The following is a 16,271-nucleotide window of genomic DNA, read 5'->3' as shown; positions in this document are numbered from 1 at the left end:
TATGGTAATAGGAGTTTGATTTATAATAAAATAAGAGGTTTGTTGTTTTTTTTTTTTGCGGTAATATCATATGTAAAAATAACATGTCATGGTATCTATTTATTTTTTTAAAAAAACTTTTCTAACTATAATTTCATTGGTATACACTAATGGAAACTTTTCGTTGGTGTATACAAAGAAACATGACAAGGAACTATTTCATTAATAAATTTGATCGCAATTACCGATCGAAAGTTTGGCGGTCGATATTTCCATTTTTATTTGTTAATTTTTTAATAATATATAAAGATATTATTGTTTTACAAAATTCTATTTTATATATACACACGCACATTGCTTTTATTGAAATGATGTATCTATATATATTACCATCATATTTAATTTTTTGAATTTAAGAATTACTCCCGTAAAAAATATAAACACATGTTATGTAAGTTGTAAGTGTTATAAGTAATTTAATATAAATAAAATATTTTTAATATGCGGCCGTTCATATTTATCATTTTTTATATAAAAGCACAACAACAAAATTTAATCAAATATCATTTAATTATTTTAAACATATATAAGTATAACACAGTAACTAGTTATTAAATATTATTTTATCTCACAACACAGAATAACCTACCATAGTATATAATTCAATGAATACAAAATTATTTTATTCTAAAAAATAGAGCTGTTACAATAAATAAACTCGCTCCAGCATTCTATAATCTATTCTACGTTCACAGAATCATGAAGCATGGAGTACTTGTAAACCGAAAACGACATCGTGTACAACAGAAAAGAAAAGGCCAGGAGGAGACGGAAAAGTAAAGTCCTCTTTTTTAGCAGCCGCACAGCACCTAAACCTCTTTCATCTCTTCTCACTGTCCTAAAACCCCCCCTCCCTCCCTCCATTGTTGCTCCCTCCCATCCCTCCCTCCCCGTATCAAAAACCCAACAAGTAACCAATTTTTTTAAAATATGACGGGAAAATAATAGCAGAATTCTCAGCTCATCTCTGTTTCTTCTAAAGTTCCAATCTTTTTTGTAACCATAAAACAGAAGTTCAATTTTTTTTTTCTTTTTAATGCAATCCACGTTAAACGCAGCCATAAATTATCATCAACTCAACTTTCAATGGAAATCTCAAAAACCCATTTCAAGAAAATTCAAAACCTCTCCAAAAATCCTACCTTTAACCAATTCCCTGAGAACTTCTATTAATTATGAACCTGAAGAAGGCCTTGACAAGGTTCCGGGTCCATCCGGGTCTGAACCCAATTCAGTGCTGAGGTTGCCGGTTGTCATTAGGCAGTCGGGTCGGGTTTCGAGGTATATATATGAAGGGAATAGCTTGAAGTTAGTCAGTCTTGATGGGGGTGCAGGGTCCTTTTCTTTGGATTTTGAAGATGCGTTTCGTAAATTGGTTCGGGTTTCAGGTTTTGGTATTAAGGATTTTTTTATACCTAAACAAGTACCTGAGAATTATATGGGTTATGTTAAGTGGAAGTTTTTGCATAGAGTTTTTAGCTCTGCTTTGCAAGTTCTTGCAACTCAGGTATGTATTATGCCTAAGAGATTTTAATTTTTTTGGCTCGTTTGGTTTTGAAGTTTTGAGGGTGGTTGCTGTTTTTCTAGGTAGTATAAGCTTGAATTGAGCGTGGATAGCTTATGGTTATGATTTTAAATGTGAAGGTTGTTGCTTTAATTGTTTGGTGATTTTAAATTGAACCCATTAAAGTTGCTGAAGAAATTTTTGGAGACTGATAAGGAATATTAACTGATAAGACTTAAAAACTGGATAAACAAGCAGAGATGATTAGAAAGAAATGGGATTTTTTTTTTCTTTTGAAAGGAAATTCTGGCGTACTTGAATGCTTATTTTTTGAGAATGGGATTTTTTATATTAGGCAATGTTTCGAGCTATAGGCATTGGGTATTCTCGTTCACTCCCATCGGCAGCAGCTCTTAACTGGGTGTTGAAGGATGGACTTGGACGGCTAAGTAGATGTATTTACACTGCTAGCTTAGCATCTGCATTTGATACTAATTTGAAGGTATAATTTCTGCCTCCATTAGAAGTTCTGATTTATAGGTTTGAAGCTTTTTTCACTTATTTGCTTATGGCGATGTTTAAAAGTCTTGCAGTTACAAGCACTGTATTTTGGTGTTGTTAGAGCCTTCACTATACTTAATGTGTTCTGTTATGGTGTTTTTTCTTTTGCAGAGAGTTAGGTTCACGACATCGGTTCTGTTCAGTTTGAGCATTGGAATTGAGCTGCTGACTCCCACATTTCCTCAGTATTTCTTGCTTCTCGCGACTCTAGCCAACATTGCCAAACAAATAAGCCTTGCGTGCTACCTGGCAACTGGTGTAAGGATTTGCCCTTAACTGTTATTCTCCTTTCTATTACATGAACTGTCCTAGTTTTCAATTCTAGTCTGAAGAATGGTTTCAGCATCAGCATTCATGATATGCTGATGTAAATTAGTTCTTTTTTTTTTTTGGAGAATATAATGTTAGTTAAATTTTGTTTGTTGAGGACAAAGAAGCATCAATGAATAATATATGCCTATAGTAGTATCTTACTTTCACTACTTTGTGCGGTGTTTACAAGTTTATTGTTTAACAATTTCCCCTCCAACAGTCTGTTGATTTTTTTTTCCTTTTTGATTGTTCTTTTCTGTCTATGTACCTTTTGCTGTTGCTTGCTAAACATTAGCTTCATCATAGAACATGGTCTGCAGTCATTGCAGTGCCAGTTCTAGGTGGCATTCATACTCAAACAGTGAAGCACATAAACAACACGATTCTAATATAAGTAAATTTAGTGGCTCAAAATAAGTTGTGAGCCCCCACCATCATTGCCCTCATATGTGGTAAATGGAAGCATGCTACACCCACTTCATCATTATTCTTAGGGACTGCAGTTTTACAAAGCACTTCTAGATGTTATGGTTTTTTGTTGTAATGGGTCTCTCTAATACGCAGTCTGCTGTTCATAGAAGCTTTGCAATAGCAGATAATATTGGTGAAGTTTCTGCCAAAGCACAGGTTATAATTTTCCTTGCATGACTGCTATGTCTATAGATAATATTGGTGAAGTTTCTGCCAAAGCACAGGTTATAATTTTTCCTTGCATGACTGCTATGTCTTTCATACAGAATTTTATTCTTTTTCCTTGTGAACATATCCTGACCTGTGGTATGGGTTTCAGATACAAACGGTTAGCTTTGATAACCTTGGTCTCATGCTTGCTGCACTTCTGAATATGTTGTTCAAAAACAACCAAAGGTTTTCTCTTTCTTTCCCTACAATGTCCTTCTGTTTTTGTAGGTTTATCAATAAAAATATAGTTTCCACCCAGTAATAAACTTTTTGGATTTTAGTGATATTCAATCAGCTGAGACATGTCTTACGCTTATACATGTTTTTACTCCCCACTTTATACATATGTTCCTGTTTCAAAGTTACATGTACCTCTGGTTCTCATCATATTCTGATGCTGAAAAGTTATTTTAAATTGATCTTAATCGAATAACACTTAAACCTTCCCTTCTGAAGAAATAATGTTTTCTACCATTTGGACCTATCCTTAATGTGCTAACTGAATTCATTGTGTTGATTTATGCCATTGTATATTTCTGACTTGTTGTCAATATGCAAGATTGCTTGCAGGTTTACCTTTCTTTGTTTACCCCATTTTCTCAGCTATTGACCTTTTTGGAATATATCAAGGACTCCAGCATGTCCATCTACAAACATTAACTAAGGTTTGTATGGGCTAGCATAATCTATCTACTTTTACATTTGAGACCGTTGAAGAACAAGATATGCTCAGTAGCAGATTTTGAGATTTTCAGTTTTCTTTTCTCATGCAAAAAACTCTTTCTGTTGCTATGTGCATGCTGGTTTATTATCGATTCTGTTTATTGAACCACTCCTGAATGAAACAAAGCCCGTATTCAAATTCCAGAGATACCACATTTTAGATGTCTCGTGGCTGTTTTGTTATCTGTACCCAGACAATATAATAAGATTGTGCTCTCCTTGTTTCTTAACTATTAGAAATTTGTTTTTTTTTATTTACTCTTGCAATTATGTTGAAAGTATCTTGATTGAACTTTAATATTAACCCATCACTTATTTCAAACCAGCTGAAGTCCCAGCACATCCATGGATCAAATTTGCTTTTGTAAAAATGAATATCATCTCTACAGCATATATGCTCTAGTACTGCTTGTCCTCATTTTATAGATAGAGGTATTTCCTCAAAGTATGAAGCTCACTGTTCAACCTCTCACTTTTCCTCTCTCTTTTCAGGATAGGCTTGAAATCATTCTAAATTCATGGATTGATTTCGGGCATGTTCCTTCACCTGCAGAAGTGAGTAAAGAGGAAGGAATTGATTTTCTATGGACCAAAAGTGGGTCTTTTCTTCTCAGGTTTTAGTGTTTTTTAGTGCTTTGATATTAGGTGTTATGAATGATGCAACTTGAGCTAATTATTGGTTTCTTTAACAGACAAAGAATTGTGGCCCATTAGAATAAGGTGCTTAAATACCAACAGTGAGATACCAAAGTTGTCAATGATGGCAATGCAGTCTTTAACTAGCGAGGATTATTATTTTGTATGCATGGAGAGCTCTTGCAGAGAATGGACAAGAATTAAGCCAGTATAGCCATCAGAATCTTTTTCCTTGCATTTTCATATAATTATACAGCCGCTCCTCTTAAAATGCTTGTCTCACTCGTTCTTTTCTCTGATGAATTTCTAGCGAGGTATCCTACTTTGCCTACGGGAGGGTTCTGGTACTGCAGATGTTATTATGGGTTTGTTGCAGGTAAAAGGAATTTGTAAAATAACCATTACGTATGGTGCATGCATTATAATTTTCATCACATCATTACGGTATGCATGTTGATAGGAGAATCTGGCAGTGTTCCTACTTTTTTCACATTAATGACGTAAAATGCCTTGTACATTTGCTATTATAGGCATGCTACATTCGGAAGGCCCTGCTTTTCAGCAGCATGTGGGAGACGGCTGTGGAGGATAAAGATGTCTCGGACTTGGTTTTCAAGGAGTGGTTTAAATTGATCGATGATAGCAAGCAATCTGCAAAAAGGGATTTGTCCACTTTGAATGATCAAATGGGATCTCTGGGTTGGGCTCTAAAACACATATTACTCAGCACAGAAGAGCAGGCTAGATACAGTTTTGTAGATGATTGAACGTGGAAGATTGGGTGTACTCCTGTAATATTGTGGGTGGCTCTCTGATACATCATCAAAGAGTTTTGGGGATAAAATTGTTTGAAAAGGGGGACAAGTTGTTTCTGTTGTCTCTCTGAGTTGCTTCTCAGGAGTATCGAATATCTATGTATACAAACATGCACGCCACACAAACAGGTGGATGATTGTATACAGTAGGGTAGGGTGCCTGGGGCTTTTGGTAGCCTTCAATATTCTTTTGAGTATTGAATCTGCAATATAAATTTAATATACCCGATTCTGATTCAATCTGATTATCCAGCAACTTATTAAATGTAAATCTTATAAGCCTGTCACTGTCAGGAAGATCAACTGGACATGTATGATTTTTTACACCTCAAATCTGGTACGTGCGGTATGACGTCTGAGGGCTCATGTGACAAGGCTGCTACAAATCCACCTGCCTCCGCCAGTTAAATGGAGAAATAGACAACGGAAGAGAGAGAATGAATTTATAATTTTCATATAAGCATGAAAATAATGATTTCAGTTTCTCTTGCTCTCTCTTTTCCTTGTATTTAACTATTTATCTTTACTCTCATTGAACAAGTATATGCAAATGCTAACCATCACACATGCCTGCGTTCATCCTTATCAAAAGACTTTATTTCACAAAATAGAGACAACGAAAATTGGTGCGCGTAGAAAGACGGCATCCGAAACATCTTGTAATATCATCTTATATTACAAATGAATATTCGATTCTGTTCAGGTGTGGAAATAACTACACGCAAGGTAGAAAACCAACATCAAGCGATTCCTTCAGTGTGACGAGGAAAACAAGTGTTTCATCCTAATTTCTGTGCTGATAATCTCGGAAATAAATTTTTTGCTGCAGAAAATCGAGATAAACCTAAAGGCTGGCTTAACAATCTTACAGCTGCAATAGCTCACGCAAGTAAAACTTCTCGTTAATTTCTGTGCCCTTATATGTACAGTGGCAATGAGAACTGCTGTTTAGAGCCAAGATCCATGTACAAGTGTTTCTTGCTTTACTGATCAGGGGGAATAGGAGCTTGCTTCAGTGCTATACATTGAATACTCACTGAGACTGAAGTTGGGCTTTTCTTCATCCCACTTCAAAATCTCCTTCGCATATTTAAGAGCTGCATCAACACTATCAGGTTCAAGTCCCTTGACCACAGAAGTATACAACTTCCTTCCAGTGAGTGAAGAGTAGAGCCTCTTGAACTTGACTGCCATGTAGTGTGCACCCAGCTGACCAAGTGAGGGGCTAGTATTAATGCTGTTGCTGTTGCTGTTGCTGTTGGAGCGATGGCGACTGATCACTGGATGAAAATCATCAAACCAGTCGCACTGAGTCAATGGTACTCGCTCAATCTTCTCCTCAAACAGATCAAATTTGTTTAGTATCAAAAGGAAATCCATCTGCTCAAATGTTGGATGTGTAACAATGCTCTCAAAGAATTTCCTGCTCAGCATCATATTGTTAGTAGACGTGCCATTCCCATCAACTGTAAACTGATCATAGTCAGTCATGGCAACACAAAAAATGACCATCCCAACATCATCGAACATCTCTAGCCACTTGCAGTTCTCTCCAAGCCCCCGTGCATGTACACTAATTAGTTGATACCTGGTGACCAAAGAGAAGTGGAAAAACTGTCAACAATAAAAAGATACCACTTCAAATGACTACATATTTAATAATGTTCCTGGGTGATGAGATAGAAGAATTAGACGAGCCATGCCAGAGATTGAGCAAATAGCACAGAAGCAGCAGTGATTGCTTACAAGCTGTTCATAACAAAGGCCAGAGCTTAAACCATCTGAAATTTAAACCATCTAAAATTTAAGGCATATCTATAATAAATCATGGCTCCTACCTAAGTAAAGCGTCATGCAGGTCTTCAGTGTCGTATTTATCATCAGATGCTGACTGGGGATATGAGAAGTCCAAACAAGCAAGCCCATTTGATGAGGTAACACCCTCAGCATATAGGATATCCAAATCTGAGGGCTCATAGTCTGTTCTCAATATTTCAACAGCCTGTGGAGAATAATTTTAGTAACAATAACATAGAAACTGCGGTTAAAATTATCATCTAATATGTTTGGCAAGAGCACAATAAGATGAAACAAAATGGTCTATAAACCCCTAATCAACCCAGTGGTAAGCTTAAACATTACTATTGCTCAGCCTATGCAAGCTGAGGAAAGAAAAGGAATTCCACTGCAACCATAAATCAGGTATTGTTATTGGAGAGAATCATGTATATAACCCTTATATAATTTAACAAATTTTGACCGAGCAAATGAACCTGACAAAAGATCTTACCCGCTCCAAGAAATAGCTTGACACACTAGGTAGCATTTCCAGTTCATTTCTCCGCTTGTAAGTGGCCTGAACGGCTGCATCCTTCCACAACTCTTCAACTAATGGTGCATATTCACGAGTAGCAGCAGGAAAAATGGCTTCCAAATTACCTGAAACCATGGTCTTCAGAAGCCAGTCTGAGAATGCTTTCAGCCTTGGACCAATTGAATAGATAGTTTGGTTTTTGGTGTTACTGGTACTGCCTGTTAGCACAAAACATTTTCTTTCAGGCACTTACAGAATATAAGCCCGCGAAGAATTTTAAAGTAAATGTAAATCAATCAGCTGTCACACACCTACTTCTACATTGTAAGTGAGTGGATTCAACACGTTCTGAAACAGCATGTTATTCATCAATACTACAAAGCACTTATCTAATCACATCTTGAAGATGGAACATTCTTTGGCCCATCCCAGTTCCAACCTAAAATCTGTTTCCTTATCTCTGATACACTACTTGGACGCAAGAGTAAGTTAGAATCTGGTGTATTCCCATACAACAAAAGAGTGTTGGAAATTACAAATGTGAAGCCACAACCCTTGTTCTTCCCAAAGCTAAGTTCATAGCAAAATTCTCAGAAAGAACTTGGGGTAAGGATTTCTATACACTTTTAGTTCTAATGGTGTTCATCTATACATGTTATATGCATCCATGGGCATTTCTTTTTTGTTCCTCTTTATGCATGTCCACACACGAGTTAGTAATAAACACGAGGGTCATTCTTCAAAAACAATACCAAGAACAAAGAAAAAAAGAGAGTTGAGAAGATAAAGAGAATAGAGAGACTCAACATACCAATAGCTTCTGTTTCATCAGTAGATCGCACTTTCTTCATTGCAGCTAAACTTTCCTCTTCGAAACGGTCACGGCCCTCGAGAAGTATACCAAGATAACCGTACACGTTACTCTGGATTGTCAGTTTAATGTTTTCACGCTCATCTTCAGTAAAAGGGACAGGTTTATAAAGAATCTTTGCCTGAAAAAAGCATTGAATTAAAATTAAGTATGCTAATTTTGGACAGCATTGTCTAGCATTGCTTTTATAGCCATGTTTTGCAGGATAAGGCATGGCCCCGATAATTTCAAGGGCCACATTAGAGAAACTGAGTACAAGCATACAGGTACACAGATCAATGCATACTAAAAGTAAAAAGCTTGCAGAACAAGGTTCACATACAAGCACTCCCTCCAAGAGTAGTCAGATGTTTTAACCAGTCCAATACAAGCAATGACAAACATTGTAATGGCACAAAACCCACAAGCCACCTAACTGAGTGGGCCTTTTCATTGTTCTAGTAGTGTTACACCTATTTTTAACTCATTTTTAATCCAAATAAATTGCTTTTGTTGATGGTTTGACTATGTTTCAAAGTTGAACTTTGGCTTACCATTTAAACTGCTTTAAGCATAGTGTCTAGGGTTAGATTGGAAAACTAACGCTTTCTTAAAATAAACATATTTTACACTCAATTTTCCCACTTTATCCTTTATTAAATAGCATTGTCTCATTATGGAATATGCTTTCTACTACTTTTCAATGATAACGGCATAAAGAAATATAAGTGGGACCCACTTTTACTAAAAGTTAAAATTTTGAGCAAATCAAATATGGAAATTTAATTTGGAACAGAGGGAATGTTTGATTTCACAGTTGCTTGAGAATAGCAAATAGCTTGAACACTGTTGATGGTTCCTACTTTACCATCCAAGGTTCTCCAACTAAATTTAATAATCAAATAAATGCATTAGCATAATAACATCTATGTACCTTTTGAAACATCACTTGGATGTTCTTAGATAGAAAAAGAGACCATAACCATACAACACAAAGTAATGACAGGAAAACCTCATTAACATCCGTAGTTGGAAAACAAGACAATGACCATATGACACTAAGCAAAGACTGGTAATCCTTAACATAAACAAATTTAGAGGTGAAATTCCCCAATTGAGAAACTACCTGCTTAAAGATAGTACTTGTTCCAGATCCACTGTATCCAACTAAAAGCAGCTTCAGAAGTGTTCTCTGCTCAAGGTAGTCTGGGACGCTTCTGCTAATCAGACTATTAACTTGTTCTCCACAAGAATTTGAAGGTTTAGAAGGAACAGGTAGTGATAAGAACGCACAAACAAGCTTCATTCCCGCCTGTTAAGTAACACAGAAACAAATAAATTCCCATGTGCATATATAAATGCAGAAACAGAAAATTCAGGCAGGGATGAGGTTTCCATGTAGAGCATACCTTGCCCCAAATGTAACCTTTAGTGTTCTTCTGTCCTTCTTCTTGGTATGATCCATCCTCGTTCACCCAAAAATGAGGGTTGCCAGCACATTGAACTCCTGCCAGCTGCAATTTCAACAAAATGGTCTTAATACTAAACCCTTCACATTAAATCATTCAAAACAAACAAAGAAAAGAGCATGTGTAAAGACTCAACCTGCAACATCCTAAGCTCTACTTTTGTGATCTCCCGGCCATTAATGAAAACCTGCGTGTTTCCACTGCTTGCATTTGCCTTAATTGGACCCCCAACATTCAAATGAGGACTTATAACCTGGGAAGGCTTCTGCCCTTCCTGTTAAATTAAAATTTTGAAATAACCATCAAACTCCAAAACAAAGAAACAAGCCATATCATATTATTACAAGAACATAATCACTGAAAGTATTACACTATATTCACCTTTCCCCAGAGACCAGACACTTTATCATACCAATAGTTTCCAGGTTTCATCTTCTTAGGCGGGTTCAAACAGTTCTGCAAAATAACCAACTCCTCATGACAAAGAGGTTCTCCATTCACATAAACATACTCTGGAGGCAACTGGTTAGCTTCGCACAACTTCTCCGCCTTCATTATCTGTCTAACCTCCAAATCATTCAACAACCTCTTGAGCATCCTCGAACACTTCCCTAAACTCCCACGCTTCGGTTCATCAATCGGAAACCCAATACAGGTAACACACTTCCTCCCTTCTGGCATCGATCCCATCGCTCTAAGCACACAATTACTACAATATTTCGCATCACAAACAAGACAAACTTCCTTCTCCGTGAACCTATTCCCCTTAAAACACCTATAACAACTCCCTTTCTTCCCTTTACTTCTTGCCTCTCGTTTAACCCGAATAACCCTATCCTCCTCCTCCAAAAAATCTTCATTCCCTTCAAACCCATCATCAATATCACTAGTATCATCACCACCAACACCATCATCCGATTCAATATCGCGAAAAGTAACAACTGGGGCTTTTCTACCCTCACCATTCACCTCATTATTAGAAACCTTAACGCTAGAAACACGCGAAGATGGGTACTCATCATCAACATCAACACTGCTTAATACAGACTCATTTGACTCCCAATCTAGAATCGATGACAATTCATTAGAAACCCTCAATTTTAACAAACTTTCATCACGAGATTTATCATCAAAACTATCAGAAAACTCTATGGTACTTGAACTCCTAGCCCCATCATTTAACAAACCTGAACTACTTAACTCACCAGAAAAAACACTCTCTTGCAAATTACAATCAGCAGCTCTCTCTATAACTGAAGTTGGCGAAACAGTTATAACTCCCTCTTCAGATCCACAATCCTTACCTGGGATTTTACCGGTAATAACAGAATTTGGGTTTTTACTGGTATCAGATGAGGGTAGCAGGGGCTTTACTACAGGTAAGGTGATCTTCCGTGGGAAATTAATGTGAGAAACTACCGCGGCGACAGGGATTTTGCTGACGTTGATTGGGACGGCGCGTGGGATATCGTAACCCACCGGAGGACCGGTGTATTCAAGAGCGAATGAGTATTGAACTCCATCTTCAGTGTCTGGTGGCATTTTCGTAAATTTGTAGATCAAATTGAAACCCTAACTTCAAAAACAAGAAGAGGAAACATGTTCTTGGTTTTTGTTTTAGTTTGGGTTGTTGGGTTTTGAGGAATAAAGTGAGTGGTAAGGAAAAGTGTGGGCTATTGAGTTGATTTGGAAGGAAAAGATGAAAAAAAGACGAGGGAAAAGGGAAAGTGGGTGAATAATGAGTTTGCTTGTGAGAAGAGGGAAATTGAAGAGATGATGGAAAGGGAAATTTGGGTTTCAAGATTGGAGGCTAGGAGAAGAGGACAGGTTTTTGGGAGAAGTGGAAAAGGGAAGAGGGTGTTTGGGTAGAAGGAAGATGCGTTGGAGAAGTAAAGGAAGAAAACCAGGCAAGAACAGGGCAATAAGAACTCAAAGAAATGAAGAGAAGAAGATGCTTTGGTTTAATGACACTGTAAGCTCATTCATTATTATTATCATGCACATGGAACTGCCATGTGCATGTATGAAGGAAAGGCTATAACAAGGTGTGGAGGTGTTATTATTAGCATTAGCAAGGGCAAGGGGGGCATCTGGTTTCTTGTGTTATTGGAAGAAAGGTGAGGGTGGTGGTGGTGGGGGACACAAACTTTTGTCTTTTACATCGTGGTGGTGGAATCGGGGGATAAATGTAGGGTTTGGTAGGGCCATGGATGGGACCACCACCACCAACGCTTGAAGAGCTGGTTTACATTGCGGCAATGGTGGTATGGTAAAAATATTTTTCAAGTATATTAAATAAAAAAAAATCAATTTTTTAAAAACATTTTCACACACCACCGCAATAAAAGAGGTCCCAGAAGAGAGAATATTGTGCTGTGGTGGGTATTTGATTGCTACTGCTACTGTTTTTTTCAGTTTCCTGCTTGGGAATGTGTTTTTTTTTTTTTTTTACTTTTTGTATAGGGTAGACTAGCAGGGTGGGTAGGTTGGCGATGGCTATGTTATGGAGACCAAGTTGAATCGCACGGGGTTTCCGCACCCTTTTTCTCCAACTCTTTCTCTGAGCCGCCTGCTTTGGGATCTTTCTGACCCAAATATTTATTCCTAGATATTTTATTTTTATTTATTCTTATGTTCTTCATTAATACACATGAAGTTTTAATTGAAATAAAATTTAAAAAATATATATCCAAAGTAACCTGAGTTTGAACCGATTCCTTAAGCCCTTTTCTTTTTCTTTTCTCTTTTTTTTTCTTATATCCTCGTTCATTGTTAAATTAATATTTAAATTTTCTATTTCATGCACAAATTATTTAAAAATGTGATGATTGTTTTAATTATTTAAAATTAATATTTAACCTCTTACTCTTATAGTTATTATAGTAATCAAATCAATCCTTTATAAGTACGAGTATTAAGCTCAGCATATTGATAATTCTGAAGAACAATTAAAACCCATAGGATACTGTTTGTACATTCTTTTGAAAGTTGCTTAATAATGCCAAAATCTTCATTTTTAAAAAAGCAAAATATCACATCATTGTGACCTTAGCTGAGAACTTTATCTGCCAATAAATATGGACCATTCAAATAAATGAAGCACCATATATTTGACTTAGATAAAAAAGGACTCTGTTTAATTTTTTAAAGTTTTTTTTTATTTAAAAATATATTAAATAATATTTTTTTATTTTTAAAAAATTATTTTTGATATCAACATATTAAAATAATCTAAAAATAAAAAATAATATTAATTTAAAATAAAAAAAAAATTAAATTATTTTAAAAACATTTTTGAAACTGAAAAATAAACAGAACCTTAGTTGTTTCACCTAATTTTATATTTTTTAATAAATTAATATATTTTTTTATTTCATTTTTATTTGTTAAAATTAAATCTTAAAAATTTAACAAAAAATTAATATATTTTTAAACAAAAAAATATTTTTAAAAACAATTTTTATCACTGTTACAAGCATCTACGTAAAGTAATATTCTATGCTCTCTTTTTTCTTTTCTGGCTGTCATTAAAGCATAATTAATCATTCAATTCTGCATAAAATTCAATCTTTGAGTATTTAGGCTGCTGGGCGCTCGTCAGATTATCCTCAATCCAAACCACAAATTAAATAACTAGAAAAAATAAATATAATTCCATATGGAGCTCAGGCATGGAAGTTTCTTGCACTTCAATTAAAGAACAAATTAAACAAAAGATTCTATCAAAGCTCATCATCAAATACGTACAATGCTTTCGGTGTAAGGAATCTTCAAGCATTTAGTTTGGTTCACATTTCTCACAGGTTCTGGAAGGCATCCCTCTGATGCATCGATCATATATCAACTTTTATAAAAAAAGAAAGAACAGCTACTCATTAATCAGAGGCAAAGTCTCCATCAGTAGCTTTCATTGACAATTAATGTTTTGCTATATTCTTTCCTTTTCCTAAACGATTTTATTGGTTATGAGAAAATGTTTAAGTTCTTATATTATACTTAAAGCAAAGGTAAGCGTAATCTTGTCACTGATTAAAATAAAATAAAATAAAATTGCAAAAGAAAGCTGTGAAATTAATTAATTATAAAGGAAAGCTAGCAATCTGTAAGAACTCATCAATATTTTTATTTGATCTGACTGCAAAAACAACTGAATTGGTGAAAGAATTGAAAATTTCCAATTTCATTTTTTAAGGTAACGAATCACATATACATAACCTCTTTTTTTCTCTTCTTCTTCTTCTTTTTTAATTGCGAATATCGTTAATTATTCCTGGTCTGAGCTGGGAAGCTTGTAGCTGCTGGCAGTGAACTTGGCATGGAGGTAGGAGCACTACTAGGACAGCCTCTCCATGCCATTGGTGGTGCGTTTTCAGATACTCTCCACATCTTTACAGACTTATCAAGGCTGCCACTGTACAAAATCCATCGCCTCTCGTTCGGCGCGGACTCGTGATCTTTCTCTGCAGCCAAGCACTTGACAGGTCCTTTGTGGCCTGCTAACAACGACAAACATATGTGATCGTTTCCCATTCTCCTCCACACACATATTCCCATATCAGCTGAGCCGCTAAACAGGAGGCTCCCTGCTGTAACTAAGCATAGAATGGCCAATTTATGACCTCTTAAAACACCACCATGAGACATATGTTTTTCACGTTCCCAGAAGTTAACAAGCCCATCTGATGAGCCACAATAGACAACTGTGGCGTTAGGATTAACCGCCACTGCCGTAACAGCACATTCTTGTTTCAACAACGTTTGTGAAAAGAAATGTTTGGTTCCTGTCCCTTGTAATTCTCTCCTCCAAACCTTGACAGTTCCATCAGCTGATCCTGTAAAGACTAGGCCATCGTTTCCGGCAACGATTGAATTAACAGCATCATCGTGAGAAATGACTGATTCAAGGCATCTAGAATTGGATATTCTCCAAACTTTAAAAGTCTTGTCCCATGATGATGAATAAAGAAATGTCTTATCTTCGCTCAAGCTAAGACATGAAATTGCATCGCTATGTTTGTACCATACCGCATTCTTGTGGCGTTTAACTTCAATATAATTACTTGTTTTCATCGAGTTGTTGAAGTAATCCCTCATAGTTGGTAAGGTCCCTACACGTTTATGAATACTTGGATCCTTGGATGAGACCTTCCATACCCGTATTTTCCCATCTTGATGCCCTGTAAATATCGTTGCACCAGAAATCACAATTGCTTTAACCAATCCACTATTCGATTTAAACCCTGGAAACTCCTTCTGATTCTTCCAAACCCTTATATTCTTGCTATCAGAACCAGTATAAAGAAGATCACCGGATGCAGCCAATGAATAAATATGACCCTCTTCTCGTACTAATGACCCCATTAGCACATTAGGAGAGAAATTATCATCATTGTCTTCAAAAGGAATGTTGGTGATCCTCTGAGAGGACCTTGGAGACTTCTCCACCGGAGAGACAATATTATAAGGCGAACTCGAGTTGGAGGGAGTTACAACCTGATCCTGGCTATTTCTTGTATTGAAAAAGTCATCATCATTATCAGCAGGAAGATTAGTTTTCTTGATTCTGCTAAATTTAAGCAAGCTATTCTCTTCATAAAAAATGCGCCCTCCTCTTGATGAGCTCCCTCGTTTCGAACCTTTCTTTAACATTGAAGAGTTTATGTTTTGATTTTTACACAAGGTAAAGAAAGAACAGCAATATAATAAGTAGAGAATGGAGAGGATGACCAGGTATGGAGGAAACCGAAAGCAAGGAGAAAACAGAAGGTGCTATAGAGGACAGTATTATCAGTTTATTCCTAGCTGTTGATGATATGAAAATTTGTGGTAGACCCTTTTTTTTTTTACCAACAGATTTACATCATTTTTGTTGTAACAGATCCAAAGGCTAATCTCATTAGGCTGTAATAGTAAAACTAATTAAACCCAAATGAATCCAATGCCATGTAGCCCATGCTTAGTTATGCAAATCACAGTCCTGGTAGCTTATAAGGTCGACCACCAGGGTGTGTTGAACTTAAAAAAGGATAATGAATTTAATTAGGACTGCATGTTATCTATCATCAGGGTGCTAAAACGGAGAGCTCGGGATAATTTGTGGTGTTGAAACAAGGGTGCCTGTAAGATCTAGCTAAAAAGAGACAAAAGTTGTTGATTCATCTTGTAAACTACGTACAAAGCATATATATCTAACCTTTGACTTGGTCTAAAAGACTAAATCATAGTTCATGGTTTAGCCATTTTGTTGGAATCTGACTTGTAAATATTTCAGTTTAATTTTCTCCCTTTAATTCTTGTCTATAATCGTTGAATATGCGAGGAAAAATATTTAAAGGGCAACGCATGCCCTCCCTAGATAGGGATATTG

The 16,271-nt window shown here is 36.1% G+C and overlaps 3 protein-coding genes across 3 annotated transcripts; 1 reads left to right on the top strand and 2 right to left on the bottom strand.

Annotated features, from left to right (window-relative positions):
• The first annotated feature begins 868 nt into the window (after positions 1-868).
• On the top strand, positions 869-5,511 carry LOC7473118 (protein root UVB sensitive 4). Its single transcript, XM_024605532.2, has 10 exons — positions 869-1,546; positions 1,899-2,045; positions 2,216-2,362; positions 2,981-3,043; positions 3,207-3,283; positions 3,657-3,762; positions 4,313-4,415; positions 4,513-4,664; positions 4,767-4,832; positions 4,987-5,511. The coding sequence occupies exons 1-10, from the start codon at positions 1,076-1,078 to the stop codon at positions 5,221-5,223; spliced, it is 1,569 nt and encodes a 522-aa protein (XP_024461300.2). The 5' UTR covers positions 869-1,075; the 3' UTR covers positions 5,224-5,511.
• A 415-nt stretch (positions 5,512-5,926) lies between these two features.
• On the bottom strand, positions 5,927-11,994 carry LOC7473119 (extra-large guanine nucleotide-binding protein 1). The gene is made up of 8 exons (XM_002310731.4): positions 10,286-11,994; positions 10,041-10,178; positions 9,845-9,949; positions 9,562-9,747; positions 8,397-8,577; positions 7,562-7,803; positions 7,110-7,273; positions 5,927-6,859 (listed from the first exon to the last, which is right to left on the bottom strand). The coding sequence occupies exons 1-8, from the start codon at positions 11,444-11,446 to the stop codon at positions 6,262-6,264; spliced, it is 2,775 nt and encodes a 924-aa protein (XP_002310767.2). The 5' UTR covers positions 11,447-11,994; the 3' UTR covers positions 5,927-6,261.
• A 2,011-nt stretch (positions 11,995-14,005) lies between these two features.
• On the bottom strand, positions 14,006-15,914 carry LOC7477990 (protein JINGUBANG). Its single transcript, XM_024604857.2, has one exon. It carries the CDS (start codon positions 15,551-15,553, stop codon positions 14,165-14,167), a length of 1,389 nt encoding a protein of 462 aa, XP_024460625.1. The 5' UTR covers positions 15,554-15,914; the 3' UTR covers positions 14,006-14,164.
• Between the last annotated feature and the right edge of the window lie 357 nt (positions 15,915-16,271).

This window comes from Populus trichocarpa, chromosome 7, assembly GCF_000002775.5.
Source record: "Populus trichocarpa isolate Nisqually-1 chromosome 7, P.trichocarpa_v4.1, whole genome shotgun sequence".
Lineage (NCBI taxonomy): Eukaryota > Viridiplantae > Streptophyta > Magnoliopsida > Malpighiales > Salicaceae > Populus > Populus trichocarpa.
The sequence above is the reverse complement of the archived record's forward strand: the minus strand, read 5'-3'. Positions and strand labels throughout refer to the sequence as shown.